Here is a 17,406-nt window from a genome sequence, read left to right as displayed (position 1 = left end):
AACGTCCCCCGACCCTCTCCCAAAATCGCCGCGTCGACTCATCGCCATTCGCCTTGAGACATCAGGGTCAACATCAGCACCCATGGATGCAGATCTTGTCCCTGGATCCCCCACACGCCCAGCGCTGCAGCTGCAGGCGACAACTTTCCCCGGGTACTCTGCGCCCTCCCTTTCTCCCTCCTTCAAGTTGGATGAAGGTTATTCGGACGATACCCGGAGCCAGTCTGACAAAGAGCTTATGCCGGAAAATGTCATGATGCTACCAGAATGGGTATTGACCCAGAGCGAAACAGATCGAGCTGGTAAGATAATAGATTCCTGTTCTTGAGACTTTTGTGGTGACCCCGGAGACCGTCTCCGATTCGCGCGCACCCTCCTCTTGACTTCTCCGCCTGCTGACCCATACACCTCCCTCGACAATAGAACTCGCATACAGCCTCCTTCGATCATTATCAACCTCCACCCTCGCCGCCGTCGTCGATCGTCTCAATCCCCTGCTACACATGGACCCTGTTGTCAAGCTACCTCCGGAGCTTACCTTTGAGATCTTTTCATATCTTGACCCACGAACCCTTCTGACTGCCTCGCTTGCGTCTCGCTCATGGCGAGCTCGTATTCTGGACTCCGGCTTATGGAGGGTGCTCTACATCAACGAAGGCTGGCGGGTAGATATGCGCGCCATTCGCAATTTCGAACAGGAACATGCCGAGGCAATGTCACCGCTCACGCGTCGGGCCCGACCTCAACATTCAGAACCAGATCTGGGAGAGCCGAAGCTTAAGAAGCGTGTACCTCCAACTTGGCTGGCTTCTCGCAGCAATGAAGGAGATGGTCCGTCTGACGCCAAGGGACATGGGTTTATCGAACCAGATGACGAAGGCGATCACCACATGGCCGATGCAAACGACCGAAGAAGCTCTCTGACGGCAACCCCCAGCTCTTTGCCTCGGCTTCCATCTTTTCTCCAACCGCCACTCAGGTCCTCTCTTCTCACCCGATCCCCGAACGGAACCGTTAAGGTGAATTGGGTTCACCTCTATAAGCAACGACGTCGTCTTGAAGCAAACTGGCACCAGGGTCGTTTCACAAACTTTCAACTTCCGCACCCCTCCCACCCTGAAGAGGCGCACCGGGAATGTGTCTATGCAATTCAGTTCGAGGGGAAATGGCTAGTCAGTGGAAGCCGGGATAGGACGGTGCGAGTCTGGGACCTTGAGAGTAAACGATTATGGCACCGCCCATTGGTTGGTCATGTAAAATCAGTGCTGTGCCTTCAATTCGACCCGAGTCCGGAGCAGGATGTTATCATTTCTGGAAGCAGCGACAGGAGTGTGATACTGTGGAAATTCTCCACAGGAAAGAAGATTCATCAAATTACGAATGCCCATGCAGACTCAGTACTCAACCTCAAATTCGACCATCGCTACTTGGTGACCTGTTCTAAGGATCGCACAGTCAAGATATGGAGTCGCCGGGAGCTATCGGCAATGGATGAGGATTATCCTCGTATCTGCAAAGGCGGCGGAGCTACATATCCCTCATATATTGTCGATCTCAGTGATATGGCACCCAACATACTTGAGGCCAGCATCGCCCATGGTCACATCAAATCCTTGAAACCCTACACCCATTTGATGACAGTGGAAGGTCATGGAGCTGCAGTGAACGCTATGCAACTCCACGGTAATGAGATTGTCACTGCTTCGGGAGATCGCATGATCAAAGTTTGGAATATTCGCAACGGCGCTTGTCTAAAGACTCTGATGGGTCATGAAAAGGGAATTGCTTGTGTCCAATTTGACAGTCGTCGAATCATCAGTGGTAGTAACGATAACACTGTAAGAATATACGACCATGTTTCCGGTGCCGAGGTGGCTTGTCTACGCGGCCATAACAACCTTGTTCGCACTGTTCAGGCAGGCTTTGGTGACCCTCCTGGCGCCGATGAGGCACTGCGGCTCGAGGCCCAAGAAGTTGAAAATGAATTTTGGAAAGCGCAGCAGGCTGGCGTTCCCGTTGACCTTGGCCCAAGGGCTTTACGGCGTGCTGGTCACTATTCAAACACTGCCGGCTCTCGGGATCCTCGCAATATTTCAGCACTTGGTGCTAAAATTCCTCCCGGTGGTGGGGGTAGCTCTTGGGCTCGCATTGTGTCTGGATCATACGACGAATCCATCTTGATTTGGCACAAGGATCGGGATGGAGCATGGTCTATCGGCCATCGTCTCCGGCAAGCTGACGCTGCGGCTAACGCTGCTCGAGCCACTCTCAGCGAGGCTGCTCGAGCTACTGTTTCTGCACAGGCACAACAGTTACAAGCTGCGCAAACCCTGCTTGCCCTGCCAACTGGAAATGGAGCGGCTGCCGCGCCAGCGCAGAGTGCAGAGGCAACACCAGACCAAGATGCGAGCGATGGCACCCAATCTCCTAACAACACAAACCCGACCCCAACCCCAACCCCAACTCTACCGCAAGGACCGCTTGCGGTTCAGCCTGGAAATCCACCCCAAGCCGGACCAACGACTGCTCCTACTCCAACACCAGCAGTCCATGCCACACCACAACCCCACCAGCAATTAGCTGCCCCCAACCCGCCGCAAGGCATCAACCCCCATCAAGCTCGTCGACAAATGACGCAACCCCCATCATCCCGGGTATTCAAAGTGCAATTCGACTCCCGCAAGATTATCTGCGCCAGTGTAGATCCCCGAATCATTGGATGGGACTTTGCTTGTGGGGACGAGGAGATTTTGGAAGCATGCCCTTTTTTCCAAGGGCTTTCATAGCCGTGCTTTTATCATAATTCCCTCGCCCTTCATTCTGCCAATCTTTACTGCAAAATTGAGCGGTGAATTTCGGCTACCTTGCCAAGATGGCATAATGCCCAATTCTTTTCACGAAAAGGAGCATCCAGCACTAATGTTGCTGGATTTGCATACGTGATACTTAATTCCCTTAACTATTCAACCGCGTCATGATGTACCCTCTTCCATCCTATCGTCCTTGTTTCTTTTTTGGCCCAGTCATCGGTTATGTCTGTGCCTGACTTATATCTTTCTTTGCATCGCAGAGCCACCCCTCTTCTTATGTACCTTTTGGACACGAACCTATAGGCACTTCTTTTGTTCCTCTCTCCATTTCTGCCTGGGGCTTTGCATAGCGAATCGAGTGATCATGTTTCTATGCTACATTGAACCTGCTCTAAAGTCTCCCATTTAGCTGAATAATAATGAGCACCGTAGCAACATTCTACGAGGTTAATATCATTCAGTTATTGTAATGCGTCTCAATACTATAATGGAAAGTAGGCAACTTGGTGACACTGGAACAGGAACTAAGTTCGATGGTTGCCCGATTTTCCCCAGTCTCCTCGACCGTTTCAATGCCAGTGGGCATCCATGGATCTAATCGGCTCTTAAGTCTAGTTTGTATATCTGGATCCTTCTCCAAATTTGCAAAATCCTTTTTGCGGGCTCTCTTGAGGCGTGTGGATGTGTATGTATTGTTACTCACCACGCAATTTCCTTTCCATTATACTGATCATAGCCCGGCACGCAGATGTTCTTGAAGAGTCCATTGGAGTCTTGATCAGCACTGGAAATGATATAAGTGACTGCGTTTGCACCTTCCTCTGCGGAAAGATCGCCATCCTTGCCCCCCCATATCTGTTCGAAGCCACTTATGAATAGTTAGCATATATCCCCATGCTCAGTTCGAATTGGTAGTACTCACTCCCGGGTGCACACAAAAAAATATGAATCCATCCGCTTCGTAAGATAGAGCATATTGAACAGTCAATGAGTTTAGTGCGGCCTTGCTTATCTTATAAGCAGGACAGGGTGCATAAACGAAGGGCTAAATCGCACCAGCAGGCATTCGCCGGCAACCCTCGACTTGGCTGCTAAAACGGGGAACGAAAACAAATTTGATCGGTAACCTTTAGCTTGGTAATATGTAAGCTATTGCAGATCACTAGATTTTTCCAGTCGAGCGGTTGTTGAACGAACGGTCTGGATTGATTTTCCTACTTCCTCATTCATTCGGAAGCCGAGCGAAAAAGGGAAAGCGTCGGATTTTGGAAGGAATGACTCAGCGATTTCGGAAAGCTCGGGCGAGAGCACGCAGGAGCAAGGTAGTTTAGATGGTTTTCGAGATCAGAAGGACCCCTCAAGAGAGATTTTCGGAAAGCGAGGGCTTTGACAACACATTCCAATGAGTGACGACCCTCTGCGTGCCGTAAGTGTTGGTCTTGTTCTATACTATTCACTCCCGGAGCCCGACCTCCACATCGCGAACATCCACGCTAACTGTTATCAACCCTAGTGTGACCTTTGTCACTCCAGAAAGGTATGAATTTGACATTCGTCTGGAGTCTGAACATCTGTTTTAGTGCTTAGCCTTTTTTTTGGAATAGGTTCGCTGCGACCGGCAACTCAATTGTGCAAACTGTGTCGATATTGGTCTAGAGTGTCAGCGAACTCGTCCACGGCGCCCAACACGCCCTCCAGCTACAACGTACATTCCATTACTAAATCTGATCCGCCATAACTTGTAACTGATTTTATCTAGTATTTCCACTCTTGGCGAAAGACTTTTCAGATTGGAAAGCGCAATCTCTCATCCCCACGAGTACAGTCTTTCGTTCACATTCTTCTGATGTCGTTATCTAACATCTCCCAGGACGACTGAAAGCACAAGCCCAACTCATAGTGTCAACCAAGGGGAAGAAGATAGAGGACCCAAGAGACGGAGGTTAGACGTTGTCTCCCATCTACAAAATGCATCCAAGTCTCCCCACAGTAGCTGCACTGTTGTCACCCCGGATGAATCGACACATCATGCGGAGCAAGCCAAAGCTGTCTTCCAAGGAGAGCTTGAAGGAAATGAAAGTATGAACCTTGAAAGGCAGTCTATTCTGAGATCTGCTTTAGACTTTGTAAGTGCCATGACACAGGGGAAGGTTTCAAATCTCGAAGAAGGCGTTCAGTCGGAAATACGAGGCGACAGTGAAATTGTCACAGAATTCGCTGCACCGCCCCCCGAGATATTCTACATGCTTTTCAAAGGTAAGTAACCCCCGCAACTACTTTGAGAGCACGTACTGAAAGAATAACAGAGCCCACAACCGCAGCTGGAGCACTGAACATACAATGGCCGGACCATATCTCGCAGGAGTGTCTCGAGAGGATGATTGCCGTTTTGATCAATGGTGAATCACAGGGACAGATTTTCTACCAATACTGCGTCTGCATCTATGTCAAGGCTATCTTCCACCTTGCTCAGATGCCAAGAGTTTACAAAAACTCCACTATCAATCAGCAATTTCTCAAGTCAAAAAGATTGTATGAATCATATGCTCTTCATGCCTTGAAGAAGCTCAGCTTTTTGAGTAACCCTACCCTCCCTTTTATTCAATCACTGATATCTGCGGTATGTCTTCAACCTCTTTCAAGAAAAGGCCATTACTGATCAATAATTTCGTTTAGGCATTTTTGATGCAATACACTGGTAACATGAGCCAAGCCTGGATCATGAATTCCTATGCCGCCCGCCAAATCGTCGCACTGAAATACCATGAAGTTCGAAGCCCTGTTCCGAGGTCCGATCCAAATGAGGATATCCAAAGCTCTTTATACTGGTGTTATTATCTTGACCGCACTCTCAGCGCCCTCCTCCTTCGACCTTTATCATTACCCGAGCCACTTATTTCTCCTGTAGACCTCGTCGTTCCAGACAAATCACAGCCTCACCTACCATTGATTCGCATTCTTATGGAGCTGGCACAAGTACAGGGTGACCTCTTGAGCTGTGGAAAAGCAGATAGTACCCGTCAAATACTTGCGAACCACTCAAAGCTTCAAGAGAGGATGGATGTCATAAAGTCCAGTTTGCAGGCGGTAAGTATTGACTACGGATACATTGGAACTGGCTAGCTAATCCAAAATTCTGTTATCTTTAGACTCGGGAATCTGTCAATGACTTTCTATCTTGTGATTGGATCTCAGGCGAATTCTGCTATTATGCGATTCTGGTCGATATTCTTCGATCTCGATTGAAGTACTCATTTTCACCCCTCACGCACAAGGAATGCGTAGCATGTGCTCGCAAATCTCTCAAAGCACTGCGATACTTGCAAAAGAACCCCGGCAAGAGCCCAGGCTTTGCGGACCCTTACCCGACGTTTCTGACATGGTAAGCTGTCCTCACATTCCAAATATTCCGACAAGGGTAAAAATTAACAGGATTCAGGACAATTTTCCTATACCCACTGAGTCCATTTTTCGTTCTATTTTGCAATATTATCGGAGAACTCGACTTCGATGATTACACCTTAATCCAAGACATCACCCAAAGCCTGACTCCATTTGCCGCAAGCCCATATATTTCAAAGTTGCTAAAACTCCTCGAGTCACTTCAAAATTTCTGCATCCCCTTGATTGAAGCTAAGCAGCGTTTGGGACCAAAAACCAAAGTCGCCCCGTGGTATCCATCGATGACTGGGGCGCTGCCGGAGACTTCAACGACCATTGAACCCAATTTCTCGGTCGACGGTGGCTCTTCCTACGCAAATCCTGTGGCGCCTGCATTACCACAACAAATTCAATCCCGTGGCGATCAAGCGTATCCGCCGACCGATGAACTTATGTGGCACCTATGGAACAGCCAGTTGTCAATGGAGTGCTTTGAGTCTGATTTCATTGGTCTTGATCCATCAAACGGGAACGGTACCTTTTGAGATGCCATGCAATTCCGTTGGGAAATCTCCATTTTTTTATAATTAATGATAGAATAATTAGTGGTAAAATTAGACCAGGCGTTTTTCTTTCTTCACTTGCCTACTAGTAATGTTTTTGCATTCTGCTTTCACGGTTTCCAATTCGGAATATTTATCCAACATTTAAAGTTTTCATACAATCAAGTCTACTACTAGTAGTACCTAGGAATGATTCAATACGAGTGACACAGTCAACTTTAACTTCACCGTGAAATGGTCAAAAACAAGCCTTGGAATATACCTCGGATGTCCGTTCGGAACCCGAGCTCTCCGGTCCCGGCCCCTAGATTGCGCGAACGCTGAAAGGAATTACAGGTTCGGTGCCCGAGTCATGAGAGCTTTTTAATCTTTTTAACATGCAATTTGATTTTGCCACTCAATCATAGTTCGCAAATCCGTCTCCGGGCAGTGTGACAACCATGAGACCGACTCTTCGTTACTTCCTACAATCGGCCAAGGTAGCCACCGCCGGAGGCGCAATTGGACTCGGCTCATTCTTTATTTATACTCGGAACGCGGAATTCACTTCTATCGCCGAATCTGATCCTATCTTCAAGCTTGTCGAACAAAAGGGTTGGAATCCGCATCGTAATCCGACGACTCACGATTTTTACGTGCGACGCGTCTCACTGAGTGATATTCGCCCTGAGCTTCGGGATTCGCCTACTGAGTTGACAAAGACTTTTTGTGCTGGGGTTTGGAGTGATTGGGGTAATGTTTTCCACCCTGGTATTATTCGTGTCTGTTAGGTTATATGGATTGTTTAGCTAACACGTTTCAATTCTTGGATATGGTGTAGGATTCTCAATTCAACGAGCCCTGTTGAAACGGGCGCGAAATGACTTGAATCAAAATCACCTTTGGACTAGCGAGGACATGCTGTCTTCTGACTACAGTGAAGGTACACTTATAGCCGACTCTTTCGAGGTATTAGAAAAGAAAGATGGCCGGATAGTGGTTCGCGGTGGGGATTCTCCCTCAAACAAAGCGCTCCGACAGTTCGACGTGATTTTAGAATTGTCCACCGTTATTCAGGAGCATGAGCAAGCGGTTGATTTTGGATTCAAATCTATTTTCTTCACGGGAGATAAGCATTCTGGGCAGCCTCCAATGCCGGGATTTGCGGTTTGGTTGCATTTACAGTATGCCAAGTTGCTGCTCGAGACTGGGATCTTGAATACAATGGTGCGGTGAGAGCCGAACAGATGAAAGTGTACGATATGTAATATAGATCAAGAACTTGAATTGAAGCACCCCTCTCTGTATGTGAAAACGAATGTTCTTATTTGTCTGTCCGATGGGTGATCTTCGCTAGGCAGAGTACACTGAGAGAGTGTAGCGCGGACTGAAATCTAATCTAACAATAATGAGCTTCTGGTGGAGGAAGGACAAAGCAGAAGGATTGACAAATGGGGAAAGAATCTAGTGTTTAGCGGAAGGGCGTATGGGATATTTATGGGATACGCTGTTTCAAAACAGCGGCACCCCGACGAACAAAGTTAGCCGCCGGTGTCCACACGTGGCGTTCGGGGTGCTCTGGAATACCAGTACTCCCATGATGCTGTGGACCTTCAGTTCGAGCGGGAGATGACCGGCTTGGTGCTGTTGTATAGCTATCTCGGGAGGTAATGGGCCCAAGTGGTGTTCCCTGATCTGTTCCTTGATTGACAACATCGACAATTCGGCCGCGTAAACAACAGCATAGAGGCAATGGCATAGAAATTCGAGACAAAATATTGTAAGCTGGGCTTGGCTGAGGTACAGGTACAGGTTCGGTACCTGGTTCTTCTTCTTGAATGGTCTGGTTGACAACTGTGTGTCTCTGAAAAGAGTTAGATGGACTGTCCTGCCTGGGCGTTGTCGGCGCTGGTCTCTGATTCTAGCTGGGTTTCGCGGAGGTGCTATCATAGCAACTGGATCTTGGGTAGAATCTCCAGTAGGATCTCGAGAAGGTGATCGAACAGGTGATCGAAAAGATGATCGAGCAGGTGATGATCCAGGCTCCGGAGACGTTGAAGCGAACATTTCCGCGATAGAAGGTCGGAATAGTCTGGCGTATCTTTTCGGAAGAGACAAGGTACTCCTAAAGCTAGAAGTTTCGGCTGCTGTCCCAACACTTGTCCTTCTGGATTCAACAGGGCTAGGCTCAGCTGCAGTAGCTTGGGTAGCTGCCAGTGGTATATTATCCACGTGAAACGTATGATCATCTAAACCTTGTGCGAGATCCATTCCATGGCCACTTTGTCGAGGTCCGAATCCACCAAGTACCCTTGTGCCATCAGGCGCTCTTCCAATACCCCGAACTGATTGTATAGCTGTGGCAGCCGTGGCCGTGGCCGTGGCCGGCGGCGAAGGCGAAGGCGTAGGTATAGACTGACTTGGGGACTGGAGACCAAACAATCTCCAGATTGCCCCATTGGGAGAACGTCCGCGCCAACTACTAGTAGTAGGCGGGGATGGCCCCCTGGTGAATTGAGCAGACGCAGCCATGGCTTCCGGGGTGCCAAATGATGGGACCCCTGGGGAGTAGGTATCCTTGCCGGTGGTGGAAAGGGAGGTTGATGAACCCTTACAGCTGGTACGTTCCCAGGCCACTGAGGAGTTGCGGCGCTTCCGTCGAAAGTATCGAGTGAAATTGCCCTGCGGCGTGTGGGTGGAAGAGTGGTCATTTCCACCGACGGTTCACCTTCCGCGTGTGAATATGGTTTGTATAAGCCATCAGTAACGAACTCGTTGCACCACCGAAAGCCTTCTCTCCTTTGTCCTGGGATCTTGCCATTTCGCGTCTGAGGGACCAAGTCATCCTGAGATGAGCCCGATGGAAGAAACATGGCTACATGCGAAGCCAATTCCTCTTCAACAGGTTGGATATCAGGAACTTGGTGATCATCGTTTGGCGTAGGGTACGTGTCAGCAGTGACTATGAGTTCCTCGTCGCTGTAAAGGGCTCTCGCATCGTCGTCGGGTGATGTTGAAGTAGAGTTGTAAGCATCACTAACATGTGGTGCAGTGTCTGACCTGGAATAGAATCTGGCGGTGCTGGGGCCGGGGCCGGCTTCCGGGTCATCATAGCATGGCCCTCGGCTCTGTCTCTGTCGGAATGCCATGAAGGAGGGAATAATAAGAGCTGGTCAGTGGAAAGAGAATGGGATATTTGAAGGAAGAAGAGGTGAAGGAGGTGAAGAAGGTAATTGAGAGAGAAAAGGGAGGGCAAGTTCAAGTTTGGTCAACAAGATCGCGCCTGCCACCACATGCAATTATCATACAACTAAAACAAGGAAAGAGTCGAATCTATATATGTACAGTTACAGTAACATTTTCCGGGAAAATCGGGTTGAACAGGTCATCATCATAAGGGGGTGCCAATGGGACTTGGGCCAGGCTTGCCCGTCACCTGCGCATGCTCCTTTTTGAGGGCTCGCAACAGTCCTTCGATCCTGCGGCGCTCTTCTTGTTCCGCCTGTGACCAGAGTTAGCCTCGCTTTGAAAAGAGAGAGGGGGGGGGGAGAGGGTTGTGGTGGAAAAGGAAACTGACCTTCAGAATCTTCATGTTCTCATTGCGAGTATCACGCATCATCTTCTTAAACTCGTTCTTCAACACCATAGTGGATGTGGTCTCGAGTGTTGGATCGCGGCCCATCGACGTCGGGCTGCTGAGGTTCATCCAGCTGATACGTTCCTCGCTCAGCTGCTGTTCCAGTTGCTCACTGCGATCCCGCAGACTATCAATCACGCCCTCGAAACGTTCCCGTTCTTTCTCGAACTCAATGCTGGCCTTTGTCATGGCCTCGTAATCATCAATGGTTTCCCGAAGCTCCTTCTCAAGAGTGTCAGCTCGTTGCTGGAGATCGCCGCCGCCGCGTTGGCTCTTGAGAGCGGCAAGCTCTTCGGTAAGTTCAATGTTGCGGGTGTTGAGGGCATCGATCTCGTTTTGGAATTCGGGGTTGGCGGCCGCTTCTGCTGCACGCTGTGCCCGCGTACCATAAGCACCATCCAGCTCAGCCTTGACCATGGTAAGTTCGGTCGTGATTCTCACAACCTCGCCCTCCATATCAGTCATCTCATTTTGTAGGCGGGTGCTATTCTCTTCGGCTTGGATACGCTGGTCGACAGCCTCCTGCACACGAGCATCGAGTTCTTGTAGACGAGACTCGGCCTCCTGGGCGCGGGAAGCAGCTTCCTGGAGACGGAATTCGGCTTCCTGTGCACGAGACTCAGCTTCCCGCACACGAGAATCCTCCTCTAGTCCGCGAGAACTAACTATCTGAAGATGGGACTCAGCCTCTTGCAGGCGCGACTCGGCTTCCTGTAGACGAGACCCGGTTTCTTGCAAGCGGAATTCAGCTTCCTGTGCACGCGACTCGGCCTCCTGAATACGAGAATCGGACTCCAGCCCACGAGAGGTAACCGCTTCCATGCGGGAGTCAGAGTCACTACGAATTTGCTGAATATCAACCTCGAGCTGTGTGACCTGGCGCTCAGCACGATCACGAGCCTCTCTCATTTCCTCGATTTGAGCCTCGGACTGGGACGCCTCATGCTCGGCGCGGTCGCGGGTTTCCCTTACTTCCTCCGTGCGAGCATCAGCCTCGCGGTGCAGCGACTCCACAACACTCTGCAGACGTGCGATCTCGCCTTCGGCCTGGACCAAAGAAGCCTTCGCTTCGTCCTGGGAAGAACCGTCGTGGCGCATGGCCTCCAACTGTTGCATGACGACATCAAGCTCGTCCTGGGCGGACTTGCCATCTCTGCGTGCGTGGGACAATTGTTCAGTCAGATCGCCGATGTGGGCATCACGCTCGGCGTCGGACTTTGAGTTGAGCTCGCGTTGCTGTTGGATCTGCGTGGTCAGAATGCTCTTCTGCTCAAGCAGACCGTCCACCCGGCTTGCCAAACCATCGACACCGGTTTGGAGATATGACAGTTGTTCCTCTAACCCATCACCATCGTAGGCAGAGGGGGGCGGCGGGAGTGTCGGCGAGCGAGTTAATCCAAAGCGGTCAACAATGTTCTGGAGACGCTCGTTGACGTCGGTGATCTGTTGCTTCCAGGCCCCCCTCGATCTCCGGAGCTGGGGCTGCACCAGGAGCGGAGACACCCACCGCTGCAGCGGCCGGGCGCGAACCCAGGTTGTTCAAGCTATTCTCAAGGTATAACAAGTGCGCCTCGGCGGCAGATGCGGGATCGAGGGATCGGTTCGCGGACTTAGGAGGAGGATCAACAAACTCATCCGGAGTGGCTTCGATCATCATGTTGCAAATGCGCTCGCTGAGTTCCTCCAGTCTCCTCTGGGTGGCTTCTGCGGCGTCCGAGGATAGGCCAGACGATGGAGCATTGACCTCGATCCTTCCTTTCAAGCCATAGTTATCCAAATGCTCGGGTGTGCGGTAGAGACTGCGGTCGTCGAATTCGTGGCCACCGTAAAGTTCGTCAGAAGGTGCGTCAAGGTTCTTTGGGCCCTTTCTCATACCCTTATGGGTCATCTGCAGGACACCCGCGGTATGCTCTAGCAGGCGCTGACCGATCTGCTGAGACCGGCGCTCGAGCTTCCAGAGCTCCTGGGCCAGGTCCTCGCACTTGCGCTGGCTCATCGCCAGTTCCGAATCGCTCTTGTCCAGTACATCGGTCGTGCCATTCTTCCCAAAGATACTGCGGCTTCTGCGGTGTGATTTGGAGGATCCGTTGATGCCGTATTCACCGCTGTCCCGGGGGCTGGGGGGACTGTAGAGTCGACCGATCGACTGAGCGGCGTCGCGCAGCTTGGTCTCGAGGGCCAACTTGCGTTTTGTGCTTTCGATTCGACCGGAGAGTAGTGTGCGTTCCTTCTTCAAGTCCTCGACTTCTTCAAAGGACAAGATCTCGAAGTGGTTGCTGTCTCCTATCGCGGTCTCGGTCAACAGGTACATCGTGACGGGGTCGTTGGTATTGACGAGGACTGAGCTGCGCGGGTGAGCGGTATTGAGCTGTTTGACGGGAAGTTTTCTGTTAGCTTTGGAGAAGTTCCTGGGTTGGTGGGAATCCTGAGTATGGGGGGTTCCCCTTACCGGGTTGTACCGTGATCGGTCGTCATGTTGAGGGTGGACAGCATCACGGTAGCCGTCGACGAGGGATTTCCCGATGGGAGCATTGGCATCGGAGATGGTGGCGGTGGAGAGATAGCGAGGATCGCCATAAGAAGACTGGCTGGAGCGAAGGCTGATATTCATGATGGGGGGTCTCAGGCGCAAAGGAATGTAATATAGCCTGGGGGGGGAATATGTGGACACTCGGGGGGTTTCAGGGATTCAAGAGTGGGTTTCGCACATCCTGGAATTTGTGAATAGTAGCAAGTAACTGATCGGTAATGTAGGAGTCAAGTATTCAAGTCCACAGGAGATGGGCTCGAAATCGAGAAGTAGGGCCCCAGGTGAATAGAGAAAAGGTGAAGAGCAAAAAAGAAGATGGCGGGGAGGGAAAAGACCAGCCGCGCGATCTGCAGATGCCTCAGCCACACTTTTAACATGGCCATGACCATATATGTATGAGTATGGTTATATTATGGTTATAAGGTATATAGTATATATAATATATGTCAAAATACAAGACTACCCCATGTAAATCACCCGTGGATCAGGGGCCTCGTACCGGATGATCCAGTTCATGACTACTCTTAGCCTGGTTTCATATTAAAAAGACGAGCCAAAACACCACGGAGTTCATTTCTGTCCCGACTCCTGTTTAAGCGAAGCCCATGGCGTTGGCACATGCCTAGGGTAGTATGGAGAAGATAATACATGAAGTCTAGCTGGATCTGGGGGGTACCTGGAAGTACCTGACGTATACTACGTAGACCTGTGGGGTTGCCTGTACCGGCCATGTCATTCAAGACGCAAAGCCTTGGAGAACCGGAGGAAGCTAACTCGAGATGGATTCGAAGGTTCCTTTGTGTCCGGCTCTTTATCTACTGACTTATTTCCCCTCTTCCATTGCCTATTCCTCTTCCCCTTCATCCTGATGTCTTGTGATCTCCGCCATGGCCCCCAAGCCTCCAGACTCTGCCTTGTCTTCAACCCCACAACCCCAGTTTAGAGTCTACAAACGACGCTTTTGGGGTTTGGCACAGTTGGTTCTACTCAACATCGTCGTCAGTTGGGATGTATGATTTGCCTATGCCTATGCCTATGCCTATTGCCTACCTATGCCCGATGTGTAGCGATCTCTTGCTGATCACCGTATCCTTCATAGTGGTTAACCTTCTCTTCCATCTCCACCACCACCGCCGAATACTTCCAAGTCTCCGAGAGTGCCATCAACTGGCTAAGTACTGGCTATCTCTTCGCTTTCTGTGTCGCAAGCCCGTAAGTATATCCATCGATATATACTACTAGTACTAGTAGTATACTCCCCATATATCTATTGCATCAACCTCGCTCACTCTGTGTGACAGATTCGTCATCTGGGTCTTGAACAAAGGCGGCCCCAAACCAGCCATAATTACAACTGCCTCGCTCTTACTCATCGGAAACTGGCTGCGTTATGCAGGTACCAAGGCGAATGGGGGCATCTTTGGCCTGACCATGTTCGCCCAGATCCTGATTGGCCTGGCGCAACCCTTCTGCTTATGCGCGCCCACTCGCTACAGCGATCTATGGTTTTCGGATAAAGGTCGCACGAGCGCAACTGCTGTCGCCAGTCTAGCCAACCCGCTAGGCGCGGCAATTGGTCAATTGGTCGGTTCGGAATGGGCAACCAAGCCATCGGATATCCCAAATATGGTCCTGTACATCTCGATTATTGTGAGTTCAAGTTGCATGTTGAAATCACTAAGGAAAACTAGTACCTAGTACCTACTAGTACGAGTATGCAAGCCACCGGAACACTTTCGCTAACGATCCATTGAATCAAATCAGTCGAGTGTTGCTGCGATCCCATCCTTCTTCATCCCTGCTGCACCTCCGACTCCCCCCAGCGCCTCATCCGCCATCCCTCGGACCCCATTGCGACTCGCGACTCGCCAACTCCTCGGAACGCTAGAATTCTGGTTAATTCTAGTTCCATTCGCCGTCTACGTGGGTTTTTTCAATAGTGTTTCATCACTATTGAATCAAATGCTCAGCCCATACGGCGCATCGGAGACAGATGCAGGTATCGCAGGCGCCATCCTAATCGTAGTCGGTCTCGTCACCGCAGCCATTATGTCGCCGATCACAGACAAATACAAGCACTATCTGGGCTCAATTCGAGTACTAGTTCCCATCGTGGTAGCCTCCTATATCGGACTGATCTTCGCACCATCCAGTCCGGCCGGAATTGGGCCCTCGTACGTCGTTATGGCGTTGATGGGCGCTTCCTCGTTCGCACTACTTCCCATTGTGCTGGAGTATCTTGTTGAGATTACCTACCCATTCTCACCCGAGATTGGATCGACCATTTGCTGGACAGGTGGGCAGTTACTTGGTGCATGCTTTATCCTCATCCAAGATGCGCTCAAGGCGAGTAGAGATGCGGATCCGCCGTTGAATATGCGCAATGCGTTGATCTTTGCTGCTGTTATTTGTGCGGTTGCCGCTCCGTTCCCGCTTTCCCTTGGTCTCTTTGGTCGTGTTGTTACTCGTCGTCGTCTGGAGATTGATCGCGGGGTTGAGTTGTCGGCTGCAGATGCTGGGTTACAGGTTAACTCCAATGATGGTCCCGAGGAGGAGTTTGCTCCGGATAAGGCTTCGGCGGCTTATCGAGAATCCGGGTTGAAGAGCGTCTGAACTTGGATAGTAGTTCGACGTGTTTCAAGGCTATTGCCGTAATTTGTGGAATTGCACATATGCACATACCCTGGGCTGATACCTTCTGCTCTGCCGAGCTTATACCCTTTTCATGTTGATGACTTGTCTCTTTACTAGCCAGTGGTATTCAATGCGGTTCTCATCATTTAATTACATGACTCACGTAGAATATGGACACGGATGGCCAGGTGGCTCTGGAATGGATAGAGCAATGAAGAGTTGATTAGGTCGTCACCCAGGGCCAGTCACGACCCGGAGGTATTGAGCCGCCGCAGCTGGGGTGTTTATTAGCATGGATGAGCCGGGCTTGCCCCATTCATCGAAGCCTACTATTATTGATAGCCTGGATTACAATGGAACTTGAAGACCATAGATGATATGTCTCTTCAATCTAAACTTCCGTTTTAACAGATGAGATTCGTCTTAAAACCAAATAAATGAAACACGAGCACAGTTCGAATAGGCGGAAGACCAGCTATCTGTACATGCAAGGCAGGGAAAAGGGCGGGTCTATTATCGTTTTCCTTTTTCCTTCCTCCCTGCCTTGGAACACCATATGCGTACACCCCAAAACAGAGGGGGTTCAGTTCCCCTCTAATCACTTCGTGCTTTCTCTCACACACACAAAAATAAAGGACATAAACGGCAGACTGTCAAGTGACCAATACGACAGTCATCAGGAGAGCGGTAATAAACTTCGTTTTTCGACGTGGCGTTCCGGGGGAGGTTCGCTCATATCAGGCCCCGGTTGGGAGGGACCTTGCAGTCGAGTCGATGTGGAACAGTGGGAAATATAGCGTCGAAAAGGAGCCTTAAGATGATCCGCTTACTTGAGCTCCCTCCAGAGCTTGGGGGCGGCACAGGCGGTAGCGCAGTGGGTGAGGTGGAAGACTAGATTATTCGTGTCAGCATGGGACATTGTCATCGATCGGTGGATTTCCGGGTTCGCGAGGGAGTCCCGTGGTAATAAACATACACTCCTCAACGCAGTCCTCCTTGACACCCTTGAAGTCATCACCCTCCTCCTCCTGGCGGGTGACGCGCTCAACGCACTCGTCGTAGTGGTGCTTGTACGGGGCACACTTGGCAGAGTTGGCGCAGTCTAGATGTGATTTGGGTCAGTCATGTCTTCGATTGGGATGGTATCGGATGAATTGAAGGGGTTCCAATGCCATTGAGTCCTTGGGGGTAGATGGTGTGATTCCGATGATCCGAGCGAACGAATGCGAAACACCCGCTCGCCCAGCGCGTACAAACACCAAGACTCGCCAGTATGGAATAACAATCCTTCAATGATCATGGTATCATCCGAATGATAGAAGGGTCACTCACCCTCCTCGAGCTTAGGCTTGATGTCCTCAGGCTCATCCTCCTCCTCCTCCTCCTCTTCTTCCTCTTCCTCCTCCTCCTCGGCGGCGGCCTCCTCCTCTTCGGGGGCCTCCTCAGAAGACTCCTCAGAGGGGGTCTCCTCGGCGGACTCGGACTCTTCGGTGGCCTCCTCGGTCTTCTCGGCGGGCTCGTCCTGGGGGGTGGAGGAGGTCTCAACATCGGCGGCGGGAGCCTCAGCCTGGGCCTCGGAGAAGCCCAGGGAGGAGACGACGTCAGTGAAAAAGTCGGTGAAACCCATTGCGACTGTCAATTGGCAACAGTGACCGGAGGTCGTGGAGTAGTGGGGGGGATATGGGGTTGTAGGTAGGGGTTGCGGTTAAGTCGAGGATGTGGTTTTCCAAGCTCGGGCTGGAAAATCGGGACGCCCCGGCCGCTGCGAATTATGCCGCACGTGATTGGCCAACGACTGTTTGCTGACCAGAGTCGACCAGAGTCGACCCCAGTCGCCCATCGGGACCGGCTGCATGGGGGGGGGGGGGTTAT

The 17,406-nt window shown here is 50.8% G+C and overlaps 8 protein-coding genes across 8 annotated transcripts; 4 read left to right on the top strand and 4 right to left on the bottom strand.

Moving 5' to 3' along the window:
- Nucleotides 1–82: 82 nt before the first annotated feature.
- N7509_010806 (F-box and WD domain protein) lies at nt 83–2,786 on the top strand (the record flags this gene model as incomplete). The annotated part of the gene is made up of 2 exons (XM_056635443.1): nt 83–302; nt 424–2,786. The coding sequence occupies 2 exons, from the start codon at nt 83–85 to the stop codon at nt 2,784–2,786; spliced, it is 2,583 nt and encodes an 860-aa protein (XP_056486063.1).
- Nucleotides 2,787–3,509: 723 nt separating this feature from the next.
- N7509_010805 (uncharacterized protein) lies at nt 3,510–3,785 on the bottom strand (the record flags this gene model as incomplete). Its single annotated transcript, XM_056635442.1, has 2 exons — nt 3,510–3,665; nt 3,747–3,785. 2 exons carry the CDS (start codon nt 3,783–3,785, stop codon nt 3,510–3,512), a joined length of 195 nt encoding a protein of 64 aa, XP_056486062.1.
- Nucleotides 3,786–4,212: 427 nt separating this feature from the next.
- N7509_010804 (fungal specific transcription factor domain-containing protein) lies at nt 4,213–6,736 on the top strand (the record flags this gene model as incomplete). The annotated part of the gene is made up of 7 exons (XM_056635441.1): nt 4,213–4,236; nt 4,415–4,551; nt 4,681–5,066; nt 5,117–5,430; nt 5,487–5,897; nt 5,960–6,192; nt 6,250–6,736. 7 exons carry the CDS (start codon nt 4,213–4,215, stop codon nt 6,734–6,736), a joined length of 1,992 nt encoding a protein of 663 aa, XP_056486061.1.
- Nucleotides 6,737–7,194: 458 nt separating this feature from the next.
- Nucleotides 7,195–7,969, top strand: N7509_010803 (uncharacterized protein; the record flags this gene model as incomplete). The annotated part of the gene is made up of 2 exons (XM_056635440.1): nt 7,195–7,504; nt 7,575–7,969. The coding sequence occupies 2 exons, from the start codon at nt 7,195–7,197 to the stop codon at nt 7,967–7,969; spliced, it is 705 nt and encodes a 234-aa protein (XP_056486060.1).
- Nucleotides 7,970–8,982: 1,013 nt separating this feature from the next.
- On the bottom strand, nt 8,983–9,882 carry N7509_010802 (uncharacterized protein; the record flags this gene model as incomplete). Its single annotated transcript, XM_056635439.1, has 1 exon — nt 8,983–9,882. The coding sequence occupies one exon, from the start codon at nt 9,880–9,882 to the stop codon at nt 8,983–8,985; it is 900 nt and encodes a 299-aa protein (XP_056486059.1).
- Nucleotides 9,883–10,124: 242 nt separating this feature from the next.
- On the bottom strand, nt 10,125–12,981 carry N7509_010801 (involucrin repeat protein; the record flags this gene model as incomplete). Its single annotated transcript, XM_056635438.1, has 4 exons — nt 10,125–10,235; nt 10,311–11,786; nt 11,878–12,738; nt 12,820–12,981. The coding sequence occupies 4 exons, from the start codon at nt 12,979–12,981 to the stop codon at nt 10,125–10,127; spliced, it is 2,610 nt and encodes an 869-aa protein (XP_056486058.1).
- Nucleotides 12,982–13,787: 806 nt separating this feature from the next.
- On the top strand, nt 13,788–15,513 carry N7509_010800 (putative cell surface receptor/MFS transporter (FLVCR); the record flags this gene model as incomplete). The annotated part of the gene is made up of 4 exons (XM_056635437.1): nt 13,788–13,910; nt 14,000–14,112; nt 14,202–14,550; nt 14,665–15,513. The coding sequence occupies 4 exons, from the start codon at nt 13,788–13,790 to the stop codon at nt 15,511–15,513; spliced, it is 1,434 nt and encodes a 477-aa protein (XP_056486057.1).
- An 847-nt stretch (nt 15,514–16,360) lies between these two features.
- Nucleotides 16,361–17,161, bottom strand: N7509_010799 (cytochrome b-c1 complex subunit 6 family protein; the record flags this gene model as incomplete). The annotated part of the gene is made up of 3 exons (XM_056635436.1): nt 16,361–16,425; nt 16,511–16,636; nt 16,867–17,161. 3 exons carry the CDS (start codon nt 17,159–17,161, stop codon nt 16,361–16,363), a joined length of 486 nt encoding a protein of 161 aa, XP_056486056.1.
- Between the last annotated feature and the right edge of the window lie 245 nt (nt 17,162–17,406).

The sequence above is a fragment of the Penicillium cosmopolitanum genome, assembly GCF_028827165.1.
Source record: "Penicillium cosmopolitanum strain IBT 29677 chromosome Unknown utg000009l:1.0-9042332.0:1.0-9050551.0, whole genome shotgun sequence".
Classification (NCBI taxonomy): Eukaryota; Fungi; Ascomycota; class Eurotiomycetes; order Eurotiales; family Aspergillaceae; genus Penicillium; species Penicillium cosmopolitanum.
Note: the sequence above shows the minus strand (reverse complement) of the source record. Positions and strands in the feature narration are given on the sequence as shown.